Below are 25,965 nucleotides of genomic sequence, written 5' to 3' on the forward strand. Positions count from 1 at the left end.
TACCGTCTCCCACTGGGAACTCCAGGAAAAATTTACCTCTAGTCATGAGTGAACTTCAGTTACACATCCCGGAGGCCGGCAGTTATGTTTACAGTAGGATATGAATTCAGATTGAAGGCGGACGTGTGGGTTACTTCCGCCCGAATCAAGCATGGCTGAAATCTAGCTGCATTCTGGGTAGTGTAGTCAGTAAGCAGAATGGGCCCTACCAAATTCGTCTGGAGGGGAGTCCTGTCAAAACTTCCTTTTGAAAGCTTTAAAACTGTCTGTAGGAGAAGACACACGCCAGTAAAGGGCATTTTACTATTGACTTGTAGGAAGTTTAACCTCCCAGCGCCTTTCCCTGGCTTTTCCCCGTTGGCAGCAGACGCCAGGCCTCGGTACGTCCCCCGCTCCGGGTCTCAGGTCCGGCGCTTCCGGTAGGCCTCCCAGGGCGTCCCGGCTTCAGGGAGGTGGCGGCGGCGGCTACTGTCTGCTGAGCCGTCGGCGGGCTTCCATCGTAAGGTGGTGTGGGAGCAGCGGCGCCTGCAAAGCGGTGTTCATCATGGTAAGCAAGCGGCCGGTACCTGGAGCCCGAGGCCAGGCCCGGAACCGGGGCCTGGCGGGGAAGGGACGGGGCGGGCGCGGAGATGCCGAGTCACCCGGGCCGCAGCCTGGGGCGCTCGGGTCACCAGCCGGACCCGTGACCACGAACCACCTGTGTCGCGGTCACGGCCCGCATTCCGGCCCGCTTGGACATGACCTCATCTCCTAGATTTTTTTTATTTATTGAAGATGTATTGATTTATTTGAAAGGCAGAGCCACAGAGAGGCAGAGAGAGAGGTCTTCCATCCGCTGGTTCACTCCCCAATTGGCCGCAACGGCCACACCTGAGCTGACCGGAAGCCAGGAGTCAGAGCTTTTACCAGGTCTCCCACGCAGGTGCAGGAGCCCAAGGACTTGGGCCATCTTCCACTGCTTTCCCAGGCCACAGCAGGGAGCTGGGTCGGAAGTGGAGCAGCTGGGACTCAAAGCAGAGCCCAGATGGGATGCCGGCACTGCAGGCGGAGGATTAACCTACTGAGCCACGGCGCCAGCCCCGGGTTTTCAAGATTTTTAAAATTTATTATTTAAGAGGCAGGGTTGCAGACAGAGAGGGAGAGACAGTACCTTAGTCCACCAGGATTTCAGTGTGGTGCGTTGTCGATGACATATGTCCCCCCTGCTGAAGCAATGTCCCCGTCGTCCCGTCCTAACACCCGCTCCTCTTTCCTCCTAGTTCTCCTTCAACATGTTCGACCACCCGATCCCCCGCGTCTTCCAGAACCGCTTTTCCACGCAGTACCGCTGCTTCTCCGTGTCCATGCTAGCCGGGCCTAATGACAGGTCAGATGTGGAGAAAGGAGGGAAGAGTATGTGCTGTTTCTCTTTTGAATATATAGTTCACCTCTCCTGCCCTTGAGTCTCCTGCCGTCCCTACCCTGCGAGCGGGAAGCAGAGCTGATGTCACGGTGAAGCTCGCTTGGCCCAGACGTGGCTCGGTGGGGGTGGGTCTCCCACGTGGGTGCAGGGGCCCAAGCACCTGGGCCATCTTCTGCTGTCTTCCCAGGCCACAGCAGAGAGCTGGATCAGAAGTGGAGCAGCCGGGACTCGAACCGGCGCCCTTATGGGATGCCAGCACTGCAGGTGGTGGCTTTACCCGCTCTGCCACCGTGCCAGTCCTGGTGGAAGATTCTTTAGTGAAAGAGCATTATGAAATTCTGGCTACTCGTAAAATTCTGCTTACAACTTTAAAAAAAAAAAAAGAACAGAAACCACATGTTGCCTTTGCTGCATCCTTTCTATTTTTATTTTATTTTGTTTTTTAAACTTTCTTCAATGTTCTTTTTCACAGTAATTATGCCGCCCTCGGCCCTCGATCAACTCAGTAAGTATTTTCCAAGTGACCTGGGAAGTTAGGTAAGGTAAATGGATGCCGCGAATCAGTGCAGGCCCCTCTGACATCAGACACAGGCAGCCTTTGTCAACCTCTGGCCGTGAACTGTCCCCCGGAGGGCACCTGCTGGACTGGGGGAAACCAGGGCCACGGGTGCCCAGGGGAAGTGGTGCATGGTGGTGGCCGGTGTGCAGCGCTGGGCTAGTGAGCCCTTGACTTCACTGCCCTGGGCGCCTCAGCTCCTCTGTGTAAGTGACCACGCCAGCCGGTCTTGGGATTCCAGACGCTTAAATAAAGATATGAAGGCATCTAGCACTTCCCACAGTGCTGGGACAGCTGATACCACGGGCCACCAAACGGCCGCAACATCTGGAGCTGAGCCGATTCAAAGCCAGGAGCTTCTTCCGGGTCTCCCACGAGGGTGCCGGGATCTAAGAACTTGGGCCATCTTCCATTGCTTTCCCAGCCACAGCAGAGATTGGATCGGAAGTGGAGCAGCCGGGACTTGAACTGGTGCCCATATGGGATGCCGGCACTGCAGGCAATGGCTTTACCCTCTGTGCCACAGCGCCGGCCCCCTGGCCTCACCAGGTTTGCTCCTAAAGGAAAACATGGTCCCTTTTCCCAGAAGATGCCCCGCGCTGGTTCCTCCTCTCTTTACTACCCATCTTTTGGAGCCTCGGGCGCCCACCCCCACCCCCATTTCTAACCCTCAGGTTGCCATTGCATCCTCAGCACGGTAAAATCGGCCCTGGTCTCCTGCCCCAGCAACCACTTCTCTCACTGCCTCTTTGCAGGAGTGGGAAAGGCCCCCTGGCCGTGCTGTCTCTCTTTCCCCCACCCCAGGAGACCCTACACGCAGCCCCACAGTCCCCAGACAGGGACAAAAATCTTGCCTTTTTGCGACTCAGGATGTTGTGTTGTGAAACCTCCCTGTTCGAGGCAGGAGGCTAAAAGGGTCAGGGAGGGGTTGGAGAGGGGCAGCTCCACAGCTGGTGTTGGACGCACACGGTGGTGGCTCTGACGTCACTTGCCTGGCCTGACTCTTGACTAATGATGTCGCCTTCCAACCTCAGTGTCCTCAGTTAACCGGGGACACCCATAGTCAGAGCTGCCGTGTGTTGATGTGTTTTGTGTGTGAGCTACCCCAGCCCATCTGACCCCAGCCACAAGGGGGCTGCAACCTCTGACCCAGCACCAGCCGTGGGCCACACCCAGTAGGTCCTGGGCTCAGCCAGGTGGATAGAGTGTGGGATTCCCTATCATCACCCAGACCTGGTCATTAGAGGCAGGAACAGGTCCCGGAGAGACCTTTTGGGATGCCATTCCCCAAAGCTCCTTGGGAGCTGCCTGCCCAAGCTCTGCTGAATCTTAGGGAGACCCCAGATGTGTGTGCCTTTGCCCCTGAAGCTACATGGGACTTCCGCTGATACACCCACCTAAACCACCAGCTCCCGTCAGCCCCAGGAGTTGAGGCCCCAGTCTTACGCCCACAGGTTGTGTTTGGATCCCAGAACCGCGCTCTTAAGCTGGCTGACCCTGGGCACGGTGCTTAACCTGTGTGCCTTGTTTTCCCCAGAGGTGAAAAGGGGCGGTGCTAGTATCTACCCACCTGACTGTCATGGGGGGGATGGACCAATGGTACGTGGCAGACACCATTAGTGCCGTCTGAACCTTCTCAGATCCCTCCCCAGGGCCTGGGACCTCCAGGGTTTTCTGGCCTTGGGTGGCCAGCCCCTCCCTCTGTGCCCTGGCCCCTCCCACGTCAGCATGCCAGCGTGCTGTTTGCTGACTCCAGCTGTCCCCTCATGGGCCACCAAAGTGAAAGGATTCACCGTGTGGGGACTGGGCTAGACCCACACTGCCTGCCTGGCACCGGGCACTAGGTTCCACTCAGGTTGTGGCCCTGCCTGGCCTCCTTCCCCCAACCTGACCATTCCCATACTTGTGCCCAGGCCTGTCTCACGTAATTGCCAGCCATTCCCCTCCACACCTCGGCTCCTTCCTCTCTGCTCAGGCGGCTCAGGCCGCCTCCCCTGCCTGGGATTCCCTCCCTGGCCTGCAGGAGCCTGTCCCAGCATCAGAACCACCCTTCCCACAGTACCCGTTGGCTTGCCCAGGCTCCTCTCCTGGGCCGTGCGTTGTGCTGTGTGGTCACAGCAATGGGTGTCTTTGGGGACTTCGGAGTCCAAGCACCGATTTCAGGGAGCAGGGTTATGTGGAGCATGCCCGGGCGGTGGGAGGCTCCTTCCAGGGGAGAGCGTTGGGAGAACAGGTTTCTCTCCCTTCCCTGGAGCCGCGTCTCATAGCCTGTCTTCTTTCTTAGGCCGGCTTAACATCACTTACCCCATGCTGTTCAAACTAACCAACAAGAACTCGGACCGAATGACGCACTGCGGTGTGCTGGAGTTTGTGGCTGACGAGGGCATCTGCTACCTGCCCCACTGGGTGAGTGGGGGCTGCCGCGAGAGCCTGTGCCCGTCGGCCTGTCGCAGAGCGAGGGGCCTTGTGGGCAGGGAAGCCCTCCAGCGCATGTGCGTGCACGCTCAAGAGTCCTGGTGGAGGGAGGAGGCCCTGACCCCTCCTGCTTGGCTGCCACACTCAAGATTTGGGAAAACAAAATCTGCGGGGAAAGCTTTTTCTTTGACAGTTGCCCGGCTGGCTGTGCAGAAACCACAGCTGCACCTTTTTCTTTTTTTCTTAACTTATTCTCAAGGCAAAGAGATAAAGCGCTCCCAAATGTCCACACCAGCCAAGGCTGGGCTAAGCTGAAGCGTGGAGCTGGGAACTCAACCCGGGTCTCCCACGTGGCTGGCTGGCAGGGGCCCTGGATCTGTATATGCGTCCCCTGTACTTTTAGCAGTTTCTGTCTCAGCGTATGTGTTTTTCCACACGTGCCGGTGACCGGATCTTCCCAAAGCACTCAGCTGCTGTCGAAGCAGCTCCCTGCTCCTCTCTAGGCCCTTCTGTTGGCCGGAGTCCACTTCGAAGACGCCCTTGTGGACCCGGGTCTGGATGGCCAGGGGGATGGCGGCCTCCAGCGCTTGCCCTGGGACCAAACACCTCAGAGGAGCCAGCAGACCAGTGCTGGCATTTTAGGAGGACCTTGTGGTGGCAGGAGTTCCACCTGGGTGACGGTGGGGCCCAGCGGCTCCCCTCCCCCACCAGCTCCGTGTCCGCACAGGCCGAGCCGTGGGAAAGCCGCAGAGGGAGGGAGGTGTGCACCTTTCTGTCTGGGCATTGACCGCAGCGGGTGTGCTGAGGCCCCCGCGAGGAGCCGCCTCCGCACCCCCGCCCCCAGGCCGAGGAGCTGGAGCACAGCCTGCTCTCTGTCGGCGTGGTGGCTGTGTGGCCCTTACCGCTGATTTCCTGGATGTGTTGAGGTTCTGAAGGGCTCTTTCTTCCCTTGGGGCCAGCGCTGTGGCATAGAAGGTTAAGCCTCCACCTGCAGCGCCAGCATCCCATAGGGGCGCCAGTTCAAATCCCGGCTGCTCCACTTCCAATCCAGCTGTCTGGCCTGGGAAAGCAGTGGAAGATGGTCCAAGTGCTTGGGCCCTGGCACCCCTGTGAGAGACCCGGACGAAGCTGCTGACCTCGGTTTCAGATCTTGGGAGAGTGAACCAGCAGGTGGAAGACCAGGCCTCCAGGCCAGTTTTGTTTTTTTTCTGGTAGCCCCCAGCTGGATCTCGAGGGCGTGAGAGCAGGGCCCATGCCGTGGCCAGCGGTGGGCTCCATCCCACCTGGAGGCTCCCGCTCTCCTCTGGTGGGCCAGCCTGGAACAGCAGCTAGCCTTCTAGCAGGCAAAGGCTTCCTGTGCTGAGCAGCCCACGGCCCTGCTCCAGCCACTCGTGACTGCCTGGACACGTGCCCAGCTGGGTGCCCGCCATGCCCTGTGTGCTCTGCAGGGCGGGGCAGAGGCACCCCAGAGAGGAGCTCTTCCGGCAGCCAGGCCCTCACCCCAGGCCGTGGTCTGACCCTGTCCTCCTTGCACCACGTGGCTATGTCCTGCGCCTGGCTGAGGAAGGCAGCCCCTTCTTGCCAGGCGTCCCTGGGCCTGCACTCCTGTGTTACCCTGCCCTGCGTGTGCCTCAGAGCCACCTTCCACTCACTGACCGAGTTTCCAGAAAAGCCCACCACGGGGCCTGGGCGCTCGGCCTGCAGCAGGCTCACTCTGATCCTTGGAGCGTTACTATCTGGGGCCGCACACGTCCTTTTACTAAAGCCATCCCTCCCCATCCCGCTGCACCCCTCTGTTTCTATGGTGCTCAGTGTGACACGGGCCTGTCATTCTGAGACACACAGGGTTTCTCATTCCTGGCTCAGCCTTGCCTCTGACCTGGGTTATGGCCGTGCTGCAGTGTCCTGTGTCCCCCTCCACACCCACCTCTGTCTCACTCCTTACCAGGGGCTTCACAGAGACAAGTGGTGCTTTCGTGGGCACTTCCATTACAACCCTCAGTAGCAGACGCCCCTGAGGCCTTGTCGCCACCCCTGGGCCTCAGCCCTGCAGGCTGTTCCTTGTAGGGTCAGTCATCATCCAACCTCATACGAAGTCCCTTGTAAGCTGCTTGTGGGACAACTCCGAAGCTGACCCTGGGGGACGCCCTCTGTCCCTGGGAGTTCTGGAACAGTCCAGGAGGCAGAGAGGCAGGGCCCTAGCAGCACCCCCCTTTATTGGCCTTCTTCCTTCCACAAGTTTCTCCTGCTTGAGTTTTCCTCATTCCTTTTTGCTGCTGTTGTTGTTTGTTTAAAGGTTTATTTTTTATTTACTTGAAGACAGAGTTACCAAGAGGTAGAGAAAGAGAGAGAGGTCTTCCATCCTCTGGTTCACTCCCCAAATGGCCAGACTTGAGTTGATTTGAAGCCAGGAGCCAGGAGCCTCTTCCAGGTCTCCCACATAGGTGCAGGGGCCCAAGGACTTGGGCCATCCTCTGTTGCTTTCCCAGGCACATTAGCAGGGAGCTACATTGGAAGTAGAGCAGTCAGGACTCGAACCAGCGCCGGCCCCTCTTCCTCATTGCTGACATCACCTCACAGCTGAATTACCTGCCTCCAAGCCTGGTCTCAGGCTCCTGTGCCGGGGTCCCAGGTCCGTGGTGGTGGTGCGTGCTGGTCACCGAATGTGCAGGAGCCTCACGGAGCCTTCTGCTTTCAGATGATGCAGAATCTGCTGCTGGAGGAAGGGGGCCTGGTTCAGGTGGAGAGCGTCAACCTGCAAGTGGCCACCTACTCCAAATTCCAGCCGCAGAGTCCCGATTTCCTGGACATCACCAACCCGAAAGCCGTGTATCCTTCTGAAGCCACCAGGGTTCTTCTGACGCAGGATGGGCATGCCAGCTTCTGACCCGGAGAGGGAAACCTGGGCAGCCTCACCCTGTCCACCTTCGAGTGACGGTGCTGAGAGCCTTGCTGGGCTGTGCCGTGTCAGGGTGGTGGAGTCTGGAGTTGCCTTTCTATGTAAAACCTGCAAATCTATGAGGATGGTTTGGGCCATCTTCCATTATTTCCCCAGGTGCATTAGCAGGGAGCTAGATTGGAAGTGGAGCAGCCAGGACACGAAATGGAGCTCATATGAGATGCCGGCACTGCAGGCAGTAGCTTAACCCACTGCACCATAGTGCCAATTTTTTCCTTTCTAATTTTTTTTTAAACTCTGAATTTTAGAAGATTACACCCCCCCCCCCCATATGTTTTGGTTTGCCGGCCCAAAAGATGGAAACAACAAAAATGAAGATGAAGGCATCCTTGGTTTCCGGCAGTGTCTGAGAGGACTCCCTGTTTTCATCTGTGCTCCCATGGGGTTTTTTTCTCAATCGACCCATTTTATTGCAGTCTGATTTACACACATTAAACAACACGCGGTTAGATCTGCTTGGCAAGCGTGTACACCCACGTGACGCCATTGTCCATTAACTCTGTGAAGTCCCCTCGGGGCTCTCCCTTTCTCAGGCTTCCAGGCCGTTTGGGAGACCCGCTCCCCGTGGTACTGCACCCCGGGGGTTCCCTTCCTCTCACTGTGTAGTCTCGTTAGATTGAGCTGTGGGTTTTCAGTACCGGCTTCGCTCTGCTTAGCTACAGGACATCACGGAAGCCTTCGGGGTGGGGGGGGGTGGGGGGACCTGCTGGGAGGTGAAGTGCCCCCGTTGCTGTGCTGCCTTGACGCTGGGCGCCTCCAGGTTAGAGAACGCGCTCAGGAACTTTGCCTGTCTCACCACCGGGGACGTGATTGCCATCAACTACAACGAGAAGGTGAGCTCGGGTCGCACCCAGCAGGAGCCCCTCCCCATGAGCGGGCGTGCTGGGGTCTCAGCACCTCGCTGCTGCCGGCCGCTGTTGGCTTTTGTGATCCTCAGGGGTTCACTCGGTGGAGCAGCCCTGCTCTGGGGATTGGTGTGTGGCAGGTGAGGGAGCTTCGTGCTGTGTTTCCGTGGCACACCTGGCTGCTGGGGTGGGGGTGGGGGCTGCCCAGTCTATCTCAGAAACAGCACAGGGCACCTGTAATCTGAGTGAACCCTTCTGGGGGCGATACCTTCCCTCGCTGCCGGCAATGTGTTCTGGTGTTTCCTGTAAACCGCCCTGCAGTTTCTTGGCAACCTTGTCCGTGACCCCACTCATGCGTGTGGCCTGCAGCCTGTCCCAGGAAGCACAGAAGATGTTCGTGGCAGCACTGGCCACAGCAAGGAAATGACCGGAAACAGCCCCAGTGCCGGATGAGCTGGGGCATCCACACAGTGACACATAGCCCTTTCTGTTCCTCGTCTGTTAATGTTTTTAAAGACAGACTGGGCCCTGTGTAGGTTTTTATAATGGTGGGACTCTCCAGACCTGTGTAAAATGATCAGGAGAGCAAGACATAGCCCAGGTAAAAAGAGAACCTGCCGCAGTGCAGGACCAAGCCGACAGGGCCACATCTGACCCTGTGCTGCTTTTTGGTTTTTTTTTTGTTTGTTTGTTTGTTCTTGTTTTTAAGATTTATTTATTTGAGAGACAAAGTTACAAACGGAAAGAGGGAGAGACAGAGAGATCTTTCCTCCTCTGGTTCACTCCCCAAATGCCTGCAATTGGCAGAGCTGGGCCATTCTGAAGCCAGGAGCCAAGAGCTTCTTCCAGGGCTCCCACGCAGGTGCAGGGAATAGGGTCCCTAGCACTTGGGCCATCTTCCGTGGCTGTCCCAGTTGCATTAGCAGGAAGCTGAATCGGAAGAGGAAAAGCCAGGGCTTGAATCGGTGCCCATATAGGATACTGGCGCTGCAGGCAGGGGCTTAGGCTACTGCGCCACAGGGCCAGCCCGACTTCTGCGCCTCTTGACTTCCTTTGTATACATCCGATCATCCCAGACGCACAGCAGCATCACTGTTGGCCGCCCAGCATCCTCTTGTATCACTGAAATTTGTGTTTACATACTGGCAAATAGAAGTCATCTCACTGACCTTGTTGCTGGGCATTCTGGGGGCGAGACCATTATTAGCGACATTGGAGTGAGCGTTTTCAGACTTTTCTGTTTGAGTACTTAACAGTTTATGTACAGTAACTTCCTAGCAGTGAGCTTTCTGGGTTAAAGGTTGTGCCTTCTGCATTTCAAAGCATCAGCGCCCTGTCTAATTTGAAACACTTGGGGGGAGCGATATCTGTGACACGAGGGTGCAAAGGCAGCCCACCCCCTACAGCGGAGGAGGTGTGGGCGAGGATGGAGTGAATGTGCCCTCAGCAGCGCACTAGGAAACCACAGTGGCCTGGGCCGAGTTCATGCCCAGTGCTGCCACGAAACCACCTGACCCTGCTTTCTGCCTTCCCGCCACAGATCTATGAGCTGCGGGTGATGGAGACCAAACCAGACAAGGCCGTGTCCATCATCGAGTGTGATATGAACGTGAGTGGCTGTGTCCAGGGTTCCGTGGGCCTGAGCCCCGAAGAGGTGGAGAGTTGGGTGGCCCCTGCCAGTTGAGCCCCTGGACAGTTTGGGGTGAAGAGGAGGCAGGTGCCGGCAGAACAGCATGAGGAGGCCACCAGCCTTGTGGCCTCTCTAGGCTGGTGGGGGTGGCCAAGTTTGTCCCCAGGGCGTAGGTGGCAGAATCCATGGGGCAGCTCAGACCCGCCCCTCCCTCCCTCCTTCTTGATTGATTGATTTGAAAGGCAGAGTTCCAGAGAGGCAGGGAGAGAGAGAGAGGTCTTCCATCTGCTGGTTCAGTTCCCAGACAGCCACAACAACCAGAGCTGCGCCAATCCAGCGCCAGGAGCTTCTTCCAGGTCTCCCACGTGGGTGCAGGGCCCCAGGGACTGGGACCATCTTCCGCTGCTTTCCCAGGCCACAGCAGAGAGCTGGATGGGAAGTGGAGCAGCCAGGACTCTAACTGGCACCCATATGGGATGCCGGCACTGTAGGTGGCGGCTTTATCCACTACGCCGACTCCATGAATTTTCTTATGACCTGAGGAAGCCTTCTAAGTCTCCTGAGTAGGGATGAACTACACGGGGACTTCAAAACATTTGTGGAAAATAGAACTGAAAGATCAGATAATTTTTTAAAATATTTAATTAATTTATTTGAGAGACAGAGAAAGAGGTCTTCCATCTGCCGATTCACTCCCCAAATGACCACGGCAGCCAGAGTTGGGCCCATCCGAAGCCAGGAGCTAGGAGCTTCTGGGTCTCCCATGTGGGTGAACGGGCCCATGGCCATCCTCCACTGCCTTTCCAGACCATTAGCAGGTAGCTGAATTGGAAGTGGAGCAGTGGAGACACAAACTGGTGCCATAGGTGAAGGTTTAACCTAGTGCAACACAGCGCCAGCCCAAGATCAGTTAATTTCAATGCAGAAACAATTTGAAATACACGCATATGAAGGGTCTTCAAAAAGTTGACCAAAAAGGGGTATTATGAAAAACTATGTGTTACAGACTGCTTTCATTTTTTTTTTTTTAAAGATTTTTTATTTATTTGAAAGACAGAGTTACTGAGAGAAATAGAGACAGAGAGGGAGGGCTCCCATCTGCTGGTTCACTCCCCAGATGGCCACAACGGCCGGAGCTGAGCCATCCGAAGTCAGGAGCCAGGAGCTTCTTCCAGGTCTCCACATGGGTGCAGGGGCCCAAGGACTTGGGCCATCTTCTACTGCTTTCCCAGGCCACAGCAGAGAGCTGGATCGGAAGTGGAGCAGCCGAGACTTAAACTGGCACCCATATGGGATGCTGGCACTTCAGGCCAGGGCTCTAACCCTTTGTGCCACAGCATCAGCCCCTGCTTTCATTTTTTTAAAAAAATATTTTATTTGAAAAGCAGAGGGACAGAGAGAGAGTAGTCTTCCATCCACTGATTCCCCCTCCAAATGGCCACAGCAGCCAGGGCCAGGCCAAAGCCAGGAACCTGGTGCTCCATCCTGGTCTCCTATGTGGATAGCAGGGGCCCACGCCCTTGGGTCATCTGCCTTCCCAGTGCCTTAGCAGGGAGCTGGATCAGAAGCAGAGTAGCCTGGACTTGAACCAGCACTCAATGGGATGCTGGTGTCCCAAGCAGTAGTTGAATCCACAGTGCCGTAACACCTGCCCTGTGTGCTTTGATTCATGTAGCATTCTTACAGTGTCAGAATTTCACAACTGAACACAGGCTAGTGGTTGTCAGAGATCCAGGGCATCCCTGTGGTAGGAGACAGATCTAATAACACAGAAACCCAGATACACACACACACACACGCACGCAGTACGTGGCGCACCAGGGAGGTCTGAATGAGAGCAGCATGCTGTACAAGCGTGGGTGCCCTGGCAGTGACACCGGCCTGTAATTTATAACACATTGCCATTGGGAAAACCGGGCCGAGTGTACAAGGTATCTTTTGGTGTGATTTCTTACACCTGCATGTGATTTGGTGCCAGAGTATTGGAGTGCTGGTTCAACCCCTGGCTGCTCTGCTTCCGATCCAGCTCCCTGCTGGTGTGCCTGGGAGAGTTCTTAGGCCCCAGCCCCCAACAAGGGAGACCTAGCTGGAGTTCCTGGCTCCTGGCTTTAGCCTGGCCCAGACCTGGTTGCTGTGGCTGTTTGGGAGTGAGCCAGCCTGTGAAAGATGATATCTGTCTCTCTCTGTTGTATGTGTCTTTCTCCCTCCGTTTCTCCCTTTCTGTCTGATATTCTGACTTTAAATAAATGAATACATAAATTTTTAAAATTAAAAAAAAAAAAAAAAACTGCACGTGAGTCTACACTGTCCCAGTTAAAAACAAAACAGATGAAGCACCCAAATACGGCCACGTCTCAAATCCTACTTTTCATCTTGGAAACAGGTGGACTTTGATGCACCTCTGGGCTACAAAGAGCCCGAGAGACAAGCCCAGCACGAGGAGTCGGCAGTAAGTGGCATCTGCACCCTGCGCCTTTGCCCTTTAAGCTTCTGGTACTGCTCTGAGTTCCCAGGGCCGGAGGCTTAAGGGAAAAGCTTGGCATTCACTCTGTTCCTGTCTCTCCATCAGGAAGGCGAGGCTGAGCACAGTGGCTACACTGGGGAGCTGGGCTTCCGTGTGAGTACCAGGCCGTGAGTCTGTCCGCAGCCAGACCCTCCGCTGCCTCCGCCCCAGGGCATCTGCTGACGCGTGGGCAGCAGCAGGAGCTAGGGTCTGGGTCCCCGTGCATGTGCAAGTCTGCTGCTTGCTCAGTTAGCAAGCCCCTTACGTCCACTTTTGCCTAGAGTCCTCCCAGCAACCCTGTCAGGCAGTCCCCACTTTTTCTTCTTCTTCAGGCTGTCCTGCCGACCAACAGCAGACACGCCCATGTCCTTCCCTGAGGTTCACCATATTGGCTTTGTCTCCCTGTCCTGTTTTTCTCTGCCTGCCCCATTTGGAAGTGAGTTGGCAATCAGGAGCCATAGCATGGCCGCTGGCCAGGCTCCCTGGGAACCAGGTGGAGGTGGCTCATGTGTGAACCCTGGGCGCTTGTGTGCTGGTACCAGAGGGCAAAAGGGAAGCTGAGCTGGGAGGCAGGCGCACCAGAGGCCTTAGCCCAGCCCCCGGGGCTTGGGCTGGCCTTGGAAAGACCAGATGACTTTTGAACCCAGCATTGGCTGCCACACGGCCAGAGGGCTCTCTCCAGCTTAGGCATTCCCCTGCAGCAAAGGCAGAGAGCTCCAAGCAGCTGGGGAGGGAGGGATTCAGCCCCGAGGGGGACTGAGCCATGCCCCCAGTTTGCATCCCCAAAGCACAGGGCACTTGGGTGTTGCTCTGGGGCTCAGCGCCTGACTTCTGCTCGCCTGCCTAGGCCTTCTCCGGCTCTGGAAACAGACTGGATGGAAAGAAGAAAGGGGTGGAGCCCAGCCCCTCCCCACTCAAGCCTGGAGACATTAAAAGGTGGGTCTGTCCGTCTGGGGAGGGTCTGCGCCAGCGTCCTGGGGAGGGCAGCCTCACTCAGTGCTGGTGACAAAAGCCTGGGTCAGCAGCTGAGGGGTGGCCTCAGCCACCTGCTGCTCTCCCCGGCTGGGTGGAGAGTCCCTGTGGGGTGCAGGCACTGTCACAGATCTCTCCTCTGGTGGCCGCCGTGGCAGAGGCAAGGGCGAAATGCGCACACTATCTGCGGTGCGTGAGCAGGAGAACGCTGGAGATGGGGTTTTATCCAGCCTCCTAAGGAGCCAAGGGACAGTGTCCACACCTCCAATGACCCTTCTCGTAAGCCAGGCTCACAGTCTGCAGCCGCCTGCCCCCCCCCCCCCCCCCCACGGTTTACGCCAAACCAGAACTCAGTTCCCACCCGGCTGCCTGCTAGAAGGATGTGAGGGTCTCCCAGCACCCTCTAGGGGGAAGAGTCCCTCGGGGCCGCCGTCTCTTCGCTGGCCTGCCTCTTCATTGTCAAAATCAGCCTTGAGTCCTTTTTTTCAGTCCCTGAAATTAGCATCTGCCCTTGTCTCTCTTTTCAGAGGAATTCCCAATTATGAATTCAAACTTGGTAAGATCACTTTCATCAGAAATTCACGTCCACTGGTCAAAAAGGTTGAAGAGGTGAGTTTGTTTCATTGGCAGTGAGAAGCGGTGTTGGCTAGTGGTGACCAAGAGTCTGATCATTCTGAACAGAGCTGTTCCCATCATTGTTTTTCCCATTTTTTTAAAAGATTTATTTATTATTTATTTGAGAGGCAGAGCTACAGAGAGAGGGAGAGACAGAAAGAGAGCTTCCATCTGCTGGTTCACTCCCCAAATGGTTGCAATGGCCAGAGTAGGGCTGACCTGAAGCCAGGAGCCAGGAGCTTCCCCTGGGTCTCCCACATGGGTGCAGGGGCCCAAGCAATTGGGCCATCCTCCGCTGCTTTCCCAGGCCATCAGCAGGGAGCTGGATCAGAAGTAGAACAGCCGAGACTCGAACTGGTACCCATATGGACTGTCAGCACTATAAGGTGGCAGTTTTACCCTCCTACGGCACAACGCCCACCCCAAGTCTGCAGTATTTTGAATGACAGCCCCAGCATACTCACTGCAACCAATCTATCAATGAAACAGGAAAACAGAAAAGTATTTTTAGACACTACAGTGCCACAAAATGATTTTCCTCTTGCATCCTTTCTTAGGAGCCACTGGTGGATGGACCCCACTAGCATGAAGGAAGGGAGTAGGAACGAGAAAGCTGTGGGGTCCAGGAAACCGGTATAGAGACTCCACCACTATGTACAGCCCCGAGGAAGGGCAGGCTAGAGTCCCTGGAGAACATGGAGACTTGCTGGCCCCAGCTATTGACAGCAGGACAAACAGAAGGCTGTATAGGAAAGGGACACCACCTAGCTCAGCTGTAGCTCACGTCACGATTGTCACCACATAAACCCTGGACAGCTCCACTGGAGGTGCAGTGCGCTGCAGGAGGTGGGGCTGTCAGGGACGTGATGGAAATGACAGAATCCTGATCTTCCGTGTAGATGAGAGTGAAGAGGTAATGCCCCACACTGACCACAGTAATGCAGGTGAAAAAATTACCTGCTGTTCTCAACTGTTTGGAAAAAACAAGTCCTTTTCCTGCCAGCAGGGAATAGCAGGCAGGAATGTTTTTGAGGGCTGGCTAGTCTATCCGGAGTGGAGACCCGTTTTACTGCCCAGGGCCATTTGGATGTTTACAGCATCATTCGCAGACCATACCAAGTAGCCTGCCATAGTTTTGTTGTTGTTGTTGTTTTGACAGGCAGAGTGGATAGTGTGAGAGAGAGAGACAGAGAGAAAGGTCTTCCTTTTGCCGTTGGTTCACCCTCCAATGGCCGCCACGGCTGGCGCGCTGCAGCCGGCGCACCACGCTGATCCGATGGCAGGAGCCAGGTGCTTCTCCTGGTCTCCCATGCGGGTTCAGGGCCCAAGCACCTGGGCCATCCTCCACTGCACTCCTGGGCCACAGCAGAGAGCTGGCCTGGAAGAGGGGCAACCGGGACAGAATCCGGTACCCTGACCGGGACTAGAACCCGGTGTGCCGGTGCCGCAAGGCGAAGGATTAGCCTAGTGAGCTGTGGCGCCGGCCAATAGATTGGTTTTTCAGGTTCTGTCTGTGGGTGCCTTGGCAGAGGTAGACTAACTGATTTCATATGAGCCAGAGGTTCTAAAATACTGGGACTCGCCTGGTTGGTGCTGGCACAGTGGGTTAAGCTGCTGTCCACAGTGCCGGCATCCCATATGGGCACTAGTTCAAGTCCCGTCTGCTCCACTTTTTTTTTTTTTTTTTTTTTGACAAGCAGAGTGCACAGTGAGAGAGAGAGAGCCAGAGAGAAAGGTCTTCCTTTGCCGTTGGTTCACCCTCCAATGGCCGCCGCGGCCGGCGCACCGCACTGATCCGAAGGCAGGAGCCAGGTGCTTCTCCTGGTCTCCCATGGGGTGCAGGGCCCAAGCACTTGGGCCATCCTCCACTGCACTCCCTGGCCACAGCAGAGAGCTGGCCTGGAAGAGGGGCAGCCAGGACAGAATCCGGTGCCCCGACCGGGACTAGAACCCAGTGTGCCGGCGCCGCAAGGCGGAGGATTAGCCTAGTGAGCCACGGCGCCGGCTCTGCTCCACTTCTGATCTAGCTCCCTACTCCTGTGCCTGGGAGAACAGTGGAAGATGGTCCAAGTGCTTGGGCCCCTTCGCCTGTTTGGGAGACTGCGATGAAGCTCCTGGCTCCTAGCTTCAGCCTGGCCCAGCACTGGCCATTGTGGCCATTTGAGGAATGAGCCAGTGGATGGAAGATCTCTCTCCTTGTCTCTCCTTCTCTAATTCTGACTTTCAAATAAAATAAATAAATCTTTTTTTAAAAAATATGGGAACTGTGTTATTTAAGATTTCCTTTTCTAGGAAAAATAAGAAGCTTGACAAAACTTAGGCTGCAAAGCACGTAATTGAAAACACTGCAAACCTTGGGGCTGGCATCTGGCACAGCAGTTAAGGTACCACTTGAGATCCCCACATCCCACATTGGGGTGCCTGGGTTTAAGTCTTGGCTCTCCTTTAAGTCCAAGCTCCTGCTAATGTGCACGCTGAGAGGCACCTAGATTGAGTTGCAGGCTCCTGGCTCTGGTCTCACTCAGCCCTAGCTGCTGCAGGCATTTGAGGAGTGAAGCAGCAGGTGCACATTAGGGCACAGCGCCGTAAGCCCTGTTCGCAATGCCAGCGTCCCACAACCCACATCCCACAACCCACATCAGGTTGCCTGTTTGAGTGCTGGCTGCTCTTAGCTTCTGATCCAGTCCCCTGCTCATGTGCCTGGGAAGGCAGCAGAGGATGGCCCAAGTCCTTGGGCCCCTGCCACCCATGTGGGAGACTAGGGTGGAGTTCCTAGCTACTGCCTTTGGCCTGGCCCAGCCCCAGCCATCTGGGGCATAAGCCAGCAGATGGAAGCTCAGTGGATCTCTCTATCACTCTGCCTTTCAAATTATGTGTATAAAGTACTGCTGACCCGGAAATAATGGGAGTGTCCAATGGTAGAAGTCTGACCCGCCTATGTGATAGGATTGTCTAGTGTCTTTGGAATGCACTAGATAAGAAGTGCATTGGCTTTGAAATTAAGTGAGAAGACAGTTTATATAAGCAGGTGCAGAAATTTATTTTTGGGTGGCAGTGAGGAGTGAATTTGGGAGGGTACATTTTATATTTTTTACATCGAGAATGGTTATTCTGTTAAAGGATATACAAATAGTCCCTGGCTTATGATGATGCACCTTGATGATGGTGTAAAAGCAGTAGGAACAGGGCTGGTGCTTTGCCTTAGTGGGTTAAACTACTACCTGCAGCACTGGCAACCCCTGTGGGTACCAGTTCTTCCAGTCTGGCTCCCTGCTAATGTGCCTGGGAAAGCAGCAGAGGATGGCCCAAGTCCTTGGGCTCCTGCCACCCAAGTGGGAGACCCGGATGGAGCTCTTGGCTCCTGGCTTTGGCCTGGTCCAGCCCTGGCTGATGTGGCCACTTGGGGAGTGAACCAGCAGGTGGAAGCTCGCTCTCTCTGTCTCTATCTCTCCCTCTTTCTCTGTAACACTGTCTTTTGAATAAAATAAATAAATCTTTTTAAAAAGTAGGGACCATTTGAATGTTGGATGCTGACCTTTTCCTGGGCTATTACTATGTGGGACAGTAGCCTCTGGGGTGCTGGGCAGGAGCAAGAGCCCCAGCCGCAGTGAGGCCCGCAGTCAGTGTGCTGGTTGTGTTTGGAAGGTCAGGTGGGGAAGAGCACCTTGGACGTACACCGCTGTCAGCTCAGGATGGCTTTACAACCCCATCGTACGTGGAGTAGCATTTGTAGTCACCTTGGTTTTGTTTCTCAGTACAGTCAATGGCGGTTGGTATTTATGTCTTAGAGACATTTCTGTCTTATTCATAGTTGGAGGTAAGGCATGTAGGTGGCTGGTACATGAGTCCCAGGGTAGAGCTGGTGGACTTCCAGAGAATTTCTAAAAATAGTGTTTTGTCTTCACACCCAGGACGAAGCTGGGGGCCGCTTCATCGCTTTCTCTGGAGAAGGACAGTCGTTGCGTAAAAAGGGAAGAAAGCCCTAAGTGGGGGCTGTCGGCTGACTGGAAAATAAAGAATCCGTTACAGCTTACTGGCTTTTGCTTACTGGCTCTCACCAGGGAGGAGACTCAGCAGAGAACACTCTGGTGTTAGGGTTTGAAAGATCAGCTCTGACCTGGGCGTGCAGCAGCTGGGGTTCCCGCAGGCAGCCACTCCCTGGGGCCCCTCATTTTCAGCCTGGGGCTGGGGGAGGGGCTCCCACTGCCTCCAGGGGAGCAGAGCTCCCTGATTCCTGACAAAACCATCACTCCAACTCGGGGTGCTGTTCCTCTTCCTTCCTTCATTCTTTTCCCAGGTCGATTGCCTCAGCCTTGGCTTTGGCCTAGAAAAAAAGTGGTTTCGCTAGTAAGAGCTGTGCTCTATAAAAAATGGCTATTGCACTGCTTTGGCTGCAGTTTAAGAATCTGAGAAAGGGTGTTCCTGCTTCTACTTTACGTATTGATTTTTTTCCCTCAAATATACCACTTCTCAGCAAGGAAACCCTGGTGTGAGTCAAGTTCACACTTTGATTTTGAATTTGTATGGGGAGCAACTCCGTGGCCACACAGATGTGAATGTTAGAGTGGGTGAATGCTAACGGTGATGTTCCTCTTGCTCCTCCTTCCCTACACCTATACCCCCCTCCCGATTTTCATCTATTGCATTGTCCAGGGTTCTGCCAACCTGTCTTTATTTTTGACAACTATTAATCTGGTCTCAGATCTTCACTTTCTATATAATGTGAGTGAGATCTTTTGACATGCTGATCCTATCATTTTGAATTTGTTCCTTCCAAATAATTCTAAATCAAGAATATCCAATAAAAACAGGCAAATGTGCAAAACCCGGATTGTCTCTCTATGTCTGATTAGGTACTGACTCGGGTGAGTGGCTGACCAGGCGTTGGAGGCAGGCCCCATGCAGCTGTCCCATGTGCTGTATGCTCCTGGGGCTTCTGCAAAACTCAGGCTCCTGGCCCCTGGGGTGGGTTGATCCAGGCCAGCCAGATGCCCTGGCTGGGGCTCCTGGCCACACTCGGGAGAGGGGAGGTGCCCTCTCCAGTTTCAGTCAGTGAGGAGCAGAGATGGTCGCGCTGCTTCAGGCTCTGACCTCTGGTGCAGCTGCCACTTTGTCACTGACAGCGGCCATTGCTGATTCTGGAAGGCATGAAGGCCTGCAGTGACCTCAGGGTCCCTAGCAGAGGTGGAAGCCCTCCTTGGTGGGTGGGGCGGCCTCCAAGTGCAGGATTGCATTGGCTGGCAAGTGGCCATTTTGTGCATAATGAGTGGAGGTAGGCCGGGCCCTGGGTTTCTGTTTTCACCATGCCACCCCTGCTGTGTGCATGCAATGAAACCCTCCCTTTTCCTTCCCTGGAGGCACAGTCCCCTTCCTGGGCAGGGGGAGACCCCACTGTTGGGCCGTTTAGCTTTGGCCCTGGATGTTACTGCTGCAGCTTTCCTCTCTGTCCTCTCCGGCACTTGGACAGTGAGGTAGCACGTCAACAGCCAGTCTCGTGGTAAAACCACAGCTTCCGGGGACCAGCGCTCTGGCACAGTAAGTGAGCCCCTGGCTGCCCCACTTCTGATCCAGCTCTCTGCTGATGGCCTGGGAAAGTGGTGGAAGATAGCCTAAGTGCTTGGGCCCCTGCATCTGCATGGGAGACACAGAAGCAGCTCCTGGCTCCTGGCTTAGGTTCAGCCCAGCTCTGGCCATTGTGGCATGAACCAGTGGATGGAACACCTTTCTCTACGTAACTCTACCTCTCAAATACATCTTTAAAAAACAAACAAACAAAAAAACCCACAGCTTCCCAAGCCACCTTCCATGTTGCTCCTGGGGTTTCCCCAGCCAATGGTTCTGTTCACAGATGTGGGAGACCCACAGCACGGGTGTCCCGGGGAGCTTCTACACGCCCGGCCCCTTCTGTACTTGGCCTCATTGTCTCTGTGCTGATGGCCCACACCCTCAGGAAAGCAACCCTGGCCACCCCAGCTGTGCCAGACAGCCAGCTCCGGCCAGCTCTGATGGCCCTTGGTCCCAGGACATGCGTCACGCCCAAACAGCCTCGGTCACTTTGCGAGCGCCACTCTACCCTGAGTGGACACCATGGCGACACCACTGCAGCTGAAGACCTAGGGGGTCAGCTGGCGCAGAGTTGAGCTGTATGTGTTTGCAGAAATAAATCGGATCTTTGAGGTCAAGGAAGATAACAAAGCTGCCAAAAAGATCTGGCCTGAACCATATCCTTGCAGCCAAATCAACGTGGCTTCGCTGCCCCCAACGCCCGCTGGTCACCAGGCAGGTGGCTGCTGCCGGCCTCGGGACACGCCCTCTCGCCCGCCCCCTCTGGGGACCCGCCTCTTCGCACGGCCCCGCCCCCGGCTGTGATTGGCTGTTTAGTACAGGCGTGCTGATTATTGGTGCCTTTCAAGGAGGCGAGCGAGGAGTTCGTCGTAGTATCTTGGAGTTATTGGCTCTTCTGTCCATCCATCAGCCGGCGCCGGCTTTCTTCATGCCTCATTGGCTGACGGGTGAAAGCGGGGATTTGGTAGTGGCCCAGACATGGCTGACGGCGGCGGCGGCTGGCAGGTGAGTGTGGTGGGGGTGTCGGGGACGCGCGGAGAGCTCGGCGGTCCCGGCGGCCTCTCCCAGGGAAGGGCAGGGCGGGGCAGGGCGGGGCGGGGCGGGGGAGTCGCTGAGGCCTGGCCTCTTCGCCGCAGCCGCCGCGCCCCTGTGAAGCCTACCGCGCCGAGTGGAAGCTGTGCCGCAGCGCCAGGCACTTCCTGCACCACTACTACGTCCATGGCGAGCGGCCGTCCTGCGAGCAGTGGCGGCGCGACCTGGCCCGCTGCCGCGACTGGGAGGAGCGCCGCAGCGCAGAGGCCCAGGTGCGCGGACGGGGCGGGCGCCGGGCGGCCGGCCTCCCTCACTCCCTCCCTCCCCGCCCCGGCCTTGCCTTCTTGTGAGAAATACCCCCAGAAAAGTAGTCCTCGGACGGCGTCGGAGACAGCGATGGGAGGACCGCGCGGTGTACCCCACCGCGTAACCCAGGCCCGGAGCGGGGAGGGAGCGGGCTGTAGAGGCGTGGGGTGAGGTTGCAAAGGCGCCAGGGACCTGGTGGGCTTAGGCGAAGAGTTCGGAAGTTTCTCTCCTCAAAGTGTGCTGCCATACGAGCCAGCTCCCACACGAGCACTGGCTCCAGCCACCTGCAGCGCCAGCTCCCATACGAGCACTAGGTCGAGTCGCTGCTCCACTTCCGGTCCAGCTCCCTGCTAATGTGCCTGGGAAAGCAGTGGAGGATGGCACAAATCTTTGGGCCCCTGAACCCATGTGAGAGACCTGGATGACACTCCTGGCTTTAGCCTGGCTCGGCTCTGGCCATTGTAGCCTGCTGGGGAGTGAACCAACGGATGGAAGCCCTCTCTTTCTCTAAGTCTGTAATCTGACTTTCATATAAGAGAATCCAGGAAGGGAAGAAGGGAGGGAGGAAGGAAAGAAAATGAAGACAGTCCCTAAGTGAAAGGAAACAAAACAAAAGAGGGAGAAAGCTTGTAGCCTGTATGGCAAGAGATGGATAACATGTGTGTATGTGTATTTGAAAGAGCACTTTTCTATCAGTAAGAAAACTGGGTGGATTTTGGAATTTAAGAAAAAAAATGAGCAAAAGAAACAAAGAAGCAATTCACTGAAAAAAGAAACCAAATGTAGGCAGGTAGGCTAGTTAAAATGACAGGGAGAGTGGCTTTTGGCCAGCATGAAGTCAGAAGTGTGGATAGGGTTTAGTTAGTCCTGGCTACTTGTATAGTGTTGGTGGGGGTGTATGGTGTTCTGATGGCCCAAATGTCAAAGGCGTAGTCTTAACTTCTGGGATTTTATCCTGGGAGAGGTAAGTGGATAACATTACAGTTAGGACATTACAATCTGCATTGTGCCACTGTTTTTGACAGTACAGGAACTGAAAGTGACCCAAATTCCACTGGCAGACGTTCGACCAGATAACTTTTCCACACAGTGGGGTAGAGTCATGTCCCTGGGCGTGGGCACGGAAAGGTGCCAGCACCACATTGTTCAGGGAGAAGAGCCGGAAGTGGACTACTCAGCAGAGGCGCACCCCACCTGGGGGGCACCAGCGAGAGCGCTACTTTCTGGGTGTTGGTGAAGCTCGCTGCTCACCGCCACGTCCAGGGTGGATGTCTGGGAATCTTTTGTGTCCTCCTTTACATTGTTTACCACTTTGTAAATGAGAACAACAACAACAAAAAACATTTCAAACAATAGAGCTTGAATGCAGACAGACAGGTGGATAGGTGTACTCGTGTGTGTGACGAGGCCTGCCGGGCACCTGCCACCCACCCACCAGGGGCCCACAGTGGCAAGAGTCAGCCCGGCCATGACGCCCTCCCGCTGCGTGTGTGCTGGGCGACCACTGCCCAGGGAAGCTGCCGGGTTGCACAGCCCCGTGTCTGTGGTCGGGACTCCCCCTGGTCTTGTGCTTCATCTTCCTCCCTTCTGACCACACTTCCCCCTGCAGTGCCCCCGGCCCTCAGCCCAGGTGAACCTGCCCCAGACTTGACCAAGGCAACTGAAGCCACTGAGTCCTGAGACCCAGATGTTTTAAAATCCCTCATGTGTGTGAACATGGAGCACTTGCTAGACTATATTAGATGCAAGAGGCTGGCCGAGCAGCAGAGTGCTGGGTCCCGTATGCCCCCACTTGTCCATCAGTGCTCAGAAAGGTGCTGAGAAGACGGGAGGCACAGGGGCCATGGGAGGGTGCTTGCGGACCATGAGGCCACGTGCGGGGACGTGACCAGGGTGTCTTTTTACAGCGATCCCTCTGTGAGAGTGAGCGGGCGCGGGTCCAGGCCGCACAGAAGCACGCCCTGGTGTGGACTCCGAGGCAGAGCCCTCCTGCAGACTGGCACCTCCCTCTGCCACAGGAGGAGAAGGACGAGTGACGGGCACCCCTCCACCCTCGGCTGGTGTGGCTTCATTGGATCTGTGACCAACCCCGTCTAGTGGGTCCTGCCTCCTCCCTCCCGGCTCGAGACACAGAGTGGGACGCAGGCAGCCCGACCTGTCCACTCTTCACTGCCTCAGCGCTCCCGCCACTGCAATGCTCTGAAAGTCAAGTGCACCCACCCCACAGCTTCCAGGAAGCCAAGCACTGTGGCAGGTACCTGGCCCCTTCCATCCCCGCCCCCAGAGATGGCAGTCCTCAAGGCTAGGAGTCTCAGGCAAACCCCTGGCGGGGAGTCCTGACCTGTGAGGACCCACATAGGTGGGCCAGGATGAGGTTGCTAAACAGAGGTGCTGCTGTGAGCGCCTCTCCCTGTCCTTGGGGCACAGGCTACCATGCACCAGGCTTGGTGACTCCCATGTGTGGCCAGCTGCTGGCCAAAAAGCATGGCACGCCCATTCTGCTCGGCTCCACTGGTGCCTCTGCACCAACGTGCTTCCCCCCAGAACATACCACCTTGCATGGAAAAAAGACACTTGGCTTAAGAAATCCAAGCCCAAGACATGGGGTTTAGGTCTCCTTTCTTTAAAATCTCCTCCCTGGGCATTAGTGTATTGTGTATTAGTGTATCAGATTCCAAATAAAAGCTGAAAATTAAGTCCTTTGCACCTTGCAGTGTTGTACTCTGACAGTGCTAGTTTCATGTTTATTTTCTCGCGGATGTTACTAAAATATATAAATACAAATCACCAGGAACTCTTGTTCTTACAGAGGTTTTACTGCTAATAACATGGTCCAGCAGTCTTCCTGGGTGAAGCTGAGGCCAGACTAGCGGGCTACTGCTACGTGCCCACCCTCCTCCAGACAGGTACTGAGACGTCAGGTGCTGGTTCAGTGCCCACGATGGCCAGGGCTGAGCTGCGGCTGAAACCAGGAGCTACACACTGGGGGCGAGGACCCAAGGACTTGAGCCATCACCTGCCGCCTCCCAAGATGTGCATTAGCAGGAAGCTGGGACTCGGACACTTTGATGTGGGCTGCGAGTGTCTTAACTGCTAATGTGGAACCCCATCCCTGGTCAGACATCTTCTAATTCATTCTCTGGGACAGAATACTGTTCTTCAGAAGAGCATGCCTCGATGACTCCCTTTCCCCTCTCATGTGCTCCTCTGTGTTGCCTGCGAGCCCCTCTGTCTACTGTGTGCGGGGAGTGTGCGCTCATAAGGGCCCACAGGCAGCTGAGCCATCCTGGCTGGTTGGATAATGGGCATTTCTGTACCCACTCTAAAGCAGTGAGGAGGCCCCTGCACTTTTGCACTCTGCATAGGATGCTTGGAATTGCACTTTGGGGTCCCTGGGCCACAGCTGGGGAGCTTGGGGAATTCTGAAGCGCAGCCAGTATGAGCCAGTCCATGAGGCGTGCCCCCTGACTACTGCCACACTTCATGTCACCTGCTGTTGAGAGATTGAGATCTGAGCATTGGCAGCTGTGTGCTCCCTTAGGCAAGGCTCTGCTTCTTGCTGCTTTATATCAACATTCAAGTTCTCCCTCTATGGTGCTACTGTTGCATTTTGCCCCCCTTCCTAATCTCTCTGGACACAATGTTCATTTATTTCGGGATTCATTCCCCCACATCCAAGTGCCTACTGGACAGGGATTGATAACCTTGGATTGCAATCTAGAAAGACAACAGTTGCCTTCAGAATTTGTTGCAGTTTGGGGGGAAGATGTAAACAGTAGGGACTGGTGTAGCGTGGAGGGTTAAGCAGCTGCCTGGAACCCCGGGGTCCCATGAGTGCAGTTTCTCAGCTGCTCCACTTACAACCCAGCTTCTGCTAATGTCCCTGGGAAAGCAGCAGCAGATGGCCCAAGTACTTGGGCTCCTGTCACCATGTGGGAAACCTGGAATATGCTCCTGGCTTCAAACTGGCTCAGCGCTGGTCATTGTAGCCATCTGGGGAGTGAATCAGTGGCTGGAAGATCTTTCTCTCTGCCTTTGCCTTTCTAGTAAGTAAAATAAATCTTTTTCTTAAAGATTTATTTATTTGACAGCCAGAGTTACACAGATAAGGAGGGGCAGAGAGAGAGGTCTTCCATCTGCTGGTTCACTCCCCAATTGGCTGCAATGGCCAGAGCTGTGCCAATCTGAAGCCAGGAGCCAGGAACAACTTCTGGGTCTCCCACACGGGTACAGGGGCCCAAGGACTTAGGCCAGCTTCTACTGCTTTCCCAGGCCAGAGCAGAGAACTGGATTGGAACTGGAGCAGCCGGGAATTGAACCAGTGCCCTTATGGGATACCAGCACTGCAGGCGGTGGCTTTACCCGCTACGCCACAGCGCAGGCCCCAGAAGATCTCTTTCTCTCTGCTTTTGCCTTTCTGTAACTCTTTCAAATAAATAAATCTTAAAAAAAAAAAAAATGTGGTCTAAAGGTGTGTGACGAAGGTTCCAGGATGGTTCAACAGGAGTTTGGTAGGCGGCTGATGCCAGGCAAACTGAATCTCTGCCTGCAGAATGCGTTTGAGCCCTTCCAACAACCATATACAGCAATTCACTCAAAATGGATCAAAAACCTAAATGTAAGACATAAAACGCTTAGAATAAAATTCCAGGAAAAGCCTATGACATTGGATTTGCTAAGTTTCTCTGAGATGACACCACGGTCACTGTAATTAAAAAGAAAAATAGACAAATGAGATTTCATCCTACTTTAAAGCTTTGTGCATCAAGACAGTATCAACAGAATGAAAAGATAAGCCACAGAATGGAGGGAAACATTTGCAAACCATGTGTCTGGTAAGAGATTAATAACCTGAATACAGAGAACTCCTAAAACTCCATGAGAAAAATGGAAAAATGGGCAAAGGACTTGAACAGGCATTTCTCCAAAGCTGGACAAATGGCCCACAGGCATGTAAAAAATATGCTCACCACTACGGATCTTTAGGGAAATGAACATCAGAGCTTCAGTGAGATACTACCTCCTGCCCATTAGGATGGCTACTGTTAAAAATAAAAATGGAGGCGGGGCCAGTTCTGCGGGTAAAGCCACTGCCTGCAGCGCCAGCATCCCATATGGGCACCGGTTTGAGTCCCGGCTGCCCCACTTCCAATCCAGTTCTACTA

The 25,965-nt window shown here is 55.1% G+C and overlaps 2 protein-coding genes across 4 annotated transcripts; both read left to right on the top strand.

Moving 5' to 3' along the window:
- The first annotated feature begins 430 nt into the window (after window positions 1–430).
- On the top strand, window positions 431–18,722 carry UFD1 (ubiquitin recognition factor in ER associated degradation 1). Of its 2 annotated transcripts, none has more exons than XM_002723570.6 (12): window positions 431–547; window positions 1,260–1,392; window positions 1,875–1,907; window positions 4,243–4,364; window positions 7,072–7,202; window positions 8,093–8,165; window positions 9,718–9,786; window positions 12,191–12,256; window positions 12,377–12,424; window positions 13,158–13,246; window positions 13,810–13,891; window positions 17,809–18,722. In XM_002723570.6, exons 1-12 carry the CDS (start codon window positions 545–547, stop codon window positions 17,881–17,883), a joined length of 924 nt encoding a protein of 307 aa, XP_002723616.1. In that variant the 5' UTR covers window positions 431–544; the 3' UTR covers window positions 17,884–18,722. The 2 variants fall into 2 exon arrangements, with proteins under 2 accessions (XP_002723616.1, XP_069921975.1); XM_070065874.2 differs by having other exon boundaries at window positions 1,260–1,366.
- Window positions 18,723–20,425: 1,703 nt separating this feature from the next.
- On the top strand, window positions 20,426–25,259 carry C21H22orf39 (chromosome 21 C22orf39 homolog). 2 transcript variants are annotated; one of them, XR_016227507.1, is made up of 4 exons: window positions 20,426–20,467; window positions 20,599–20,766; window positions 22,708–23,054; window positions 23,610–25,259. XR_016227507.1 is itself a non-coding variant. In XM_002723571.6 (3 exons), exons 1-3 carry the CDS (start codon window positions 20,441–20,443, stop codon window positions 22,834–22,836), a joined length of 324 nt encoding a protein of 107 aa, XP_002723617.1. In that variant the 5' UTR covers window positions 20,426–20,440; the 3' UTR covers window positions 22,837–23,496. The 2 variants fall into 2 exon arrangements, 1 of the variants encoding a protein (XP_002723617.1); XM_002723571.6 differs by lacking the exon at window positions 23,610–25,259 and having other exon boundaries at window positions 22,708–23,496.
- The last annotated feature ends 706 nt before the right edge of the window (window positions 25,260–25,965 follow it).

Source organism: Oryctolagus cuniculus, chromosome 21, assembly GCF_051225735.1.
Source record: "Oryctolagus cuniculus isolate XC-2025 breed Fujian yellow rabbit chromosome 21, ASM5122573v1, whole genome shotgun sequence".
NCBI lineage: Eukaryota > Metazoa > Chordata > Mammalia > Lagomorpha > Leporidae > Oryctolagus > Oryctolagus cuniculus.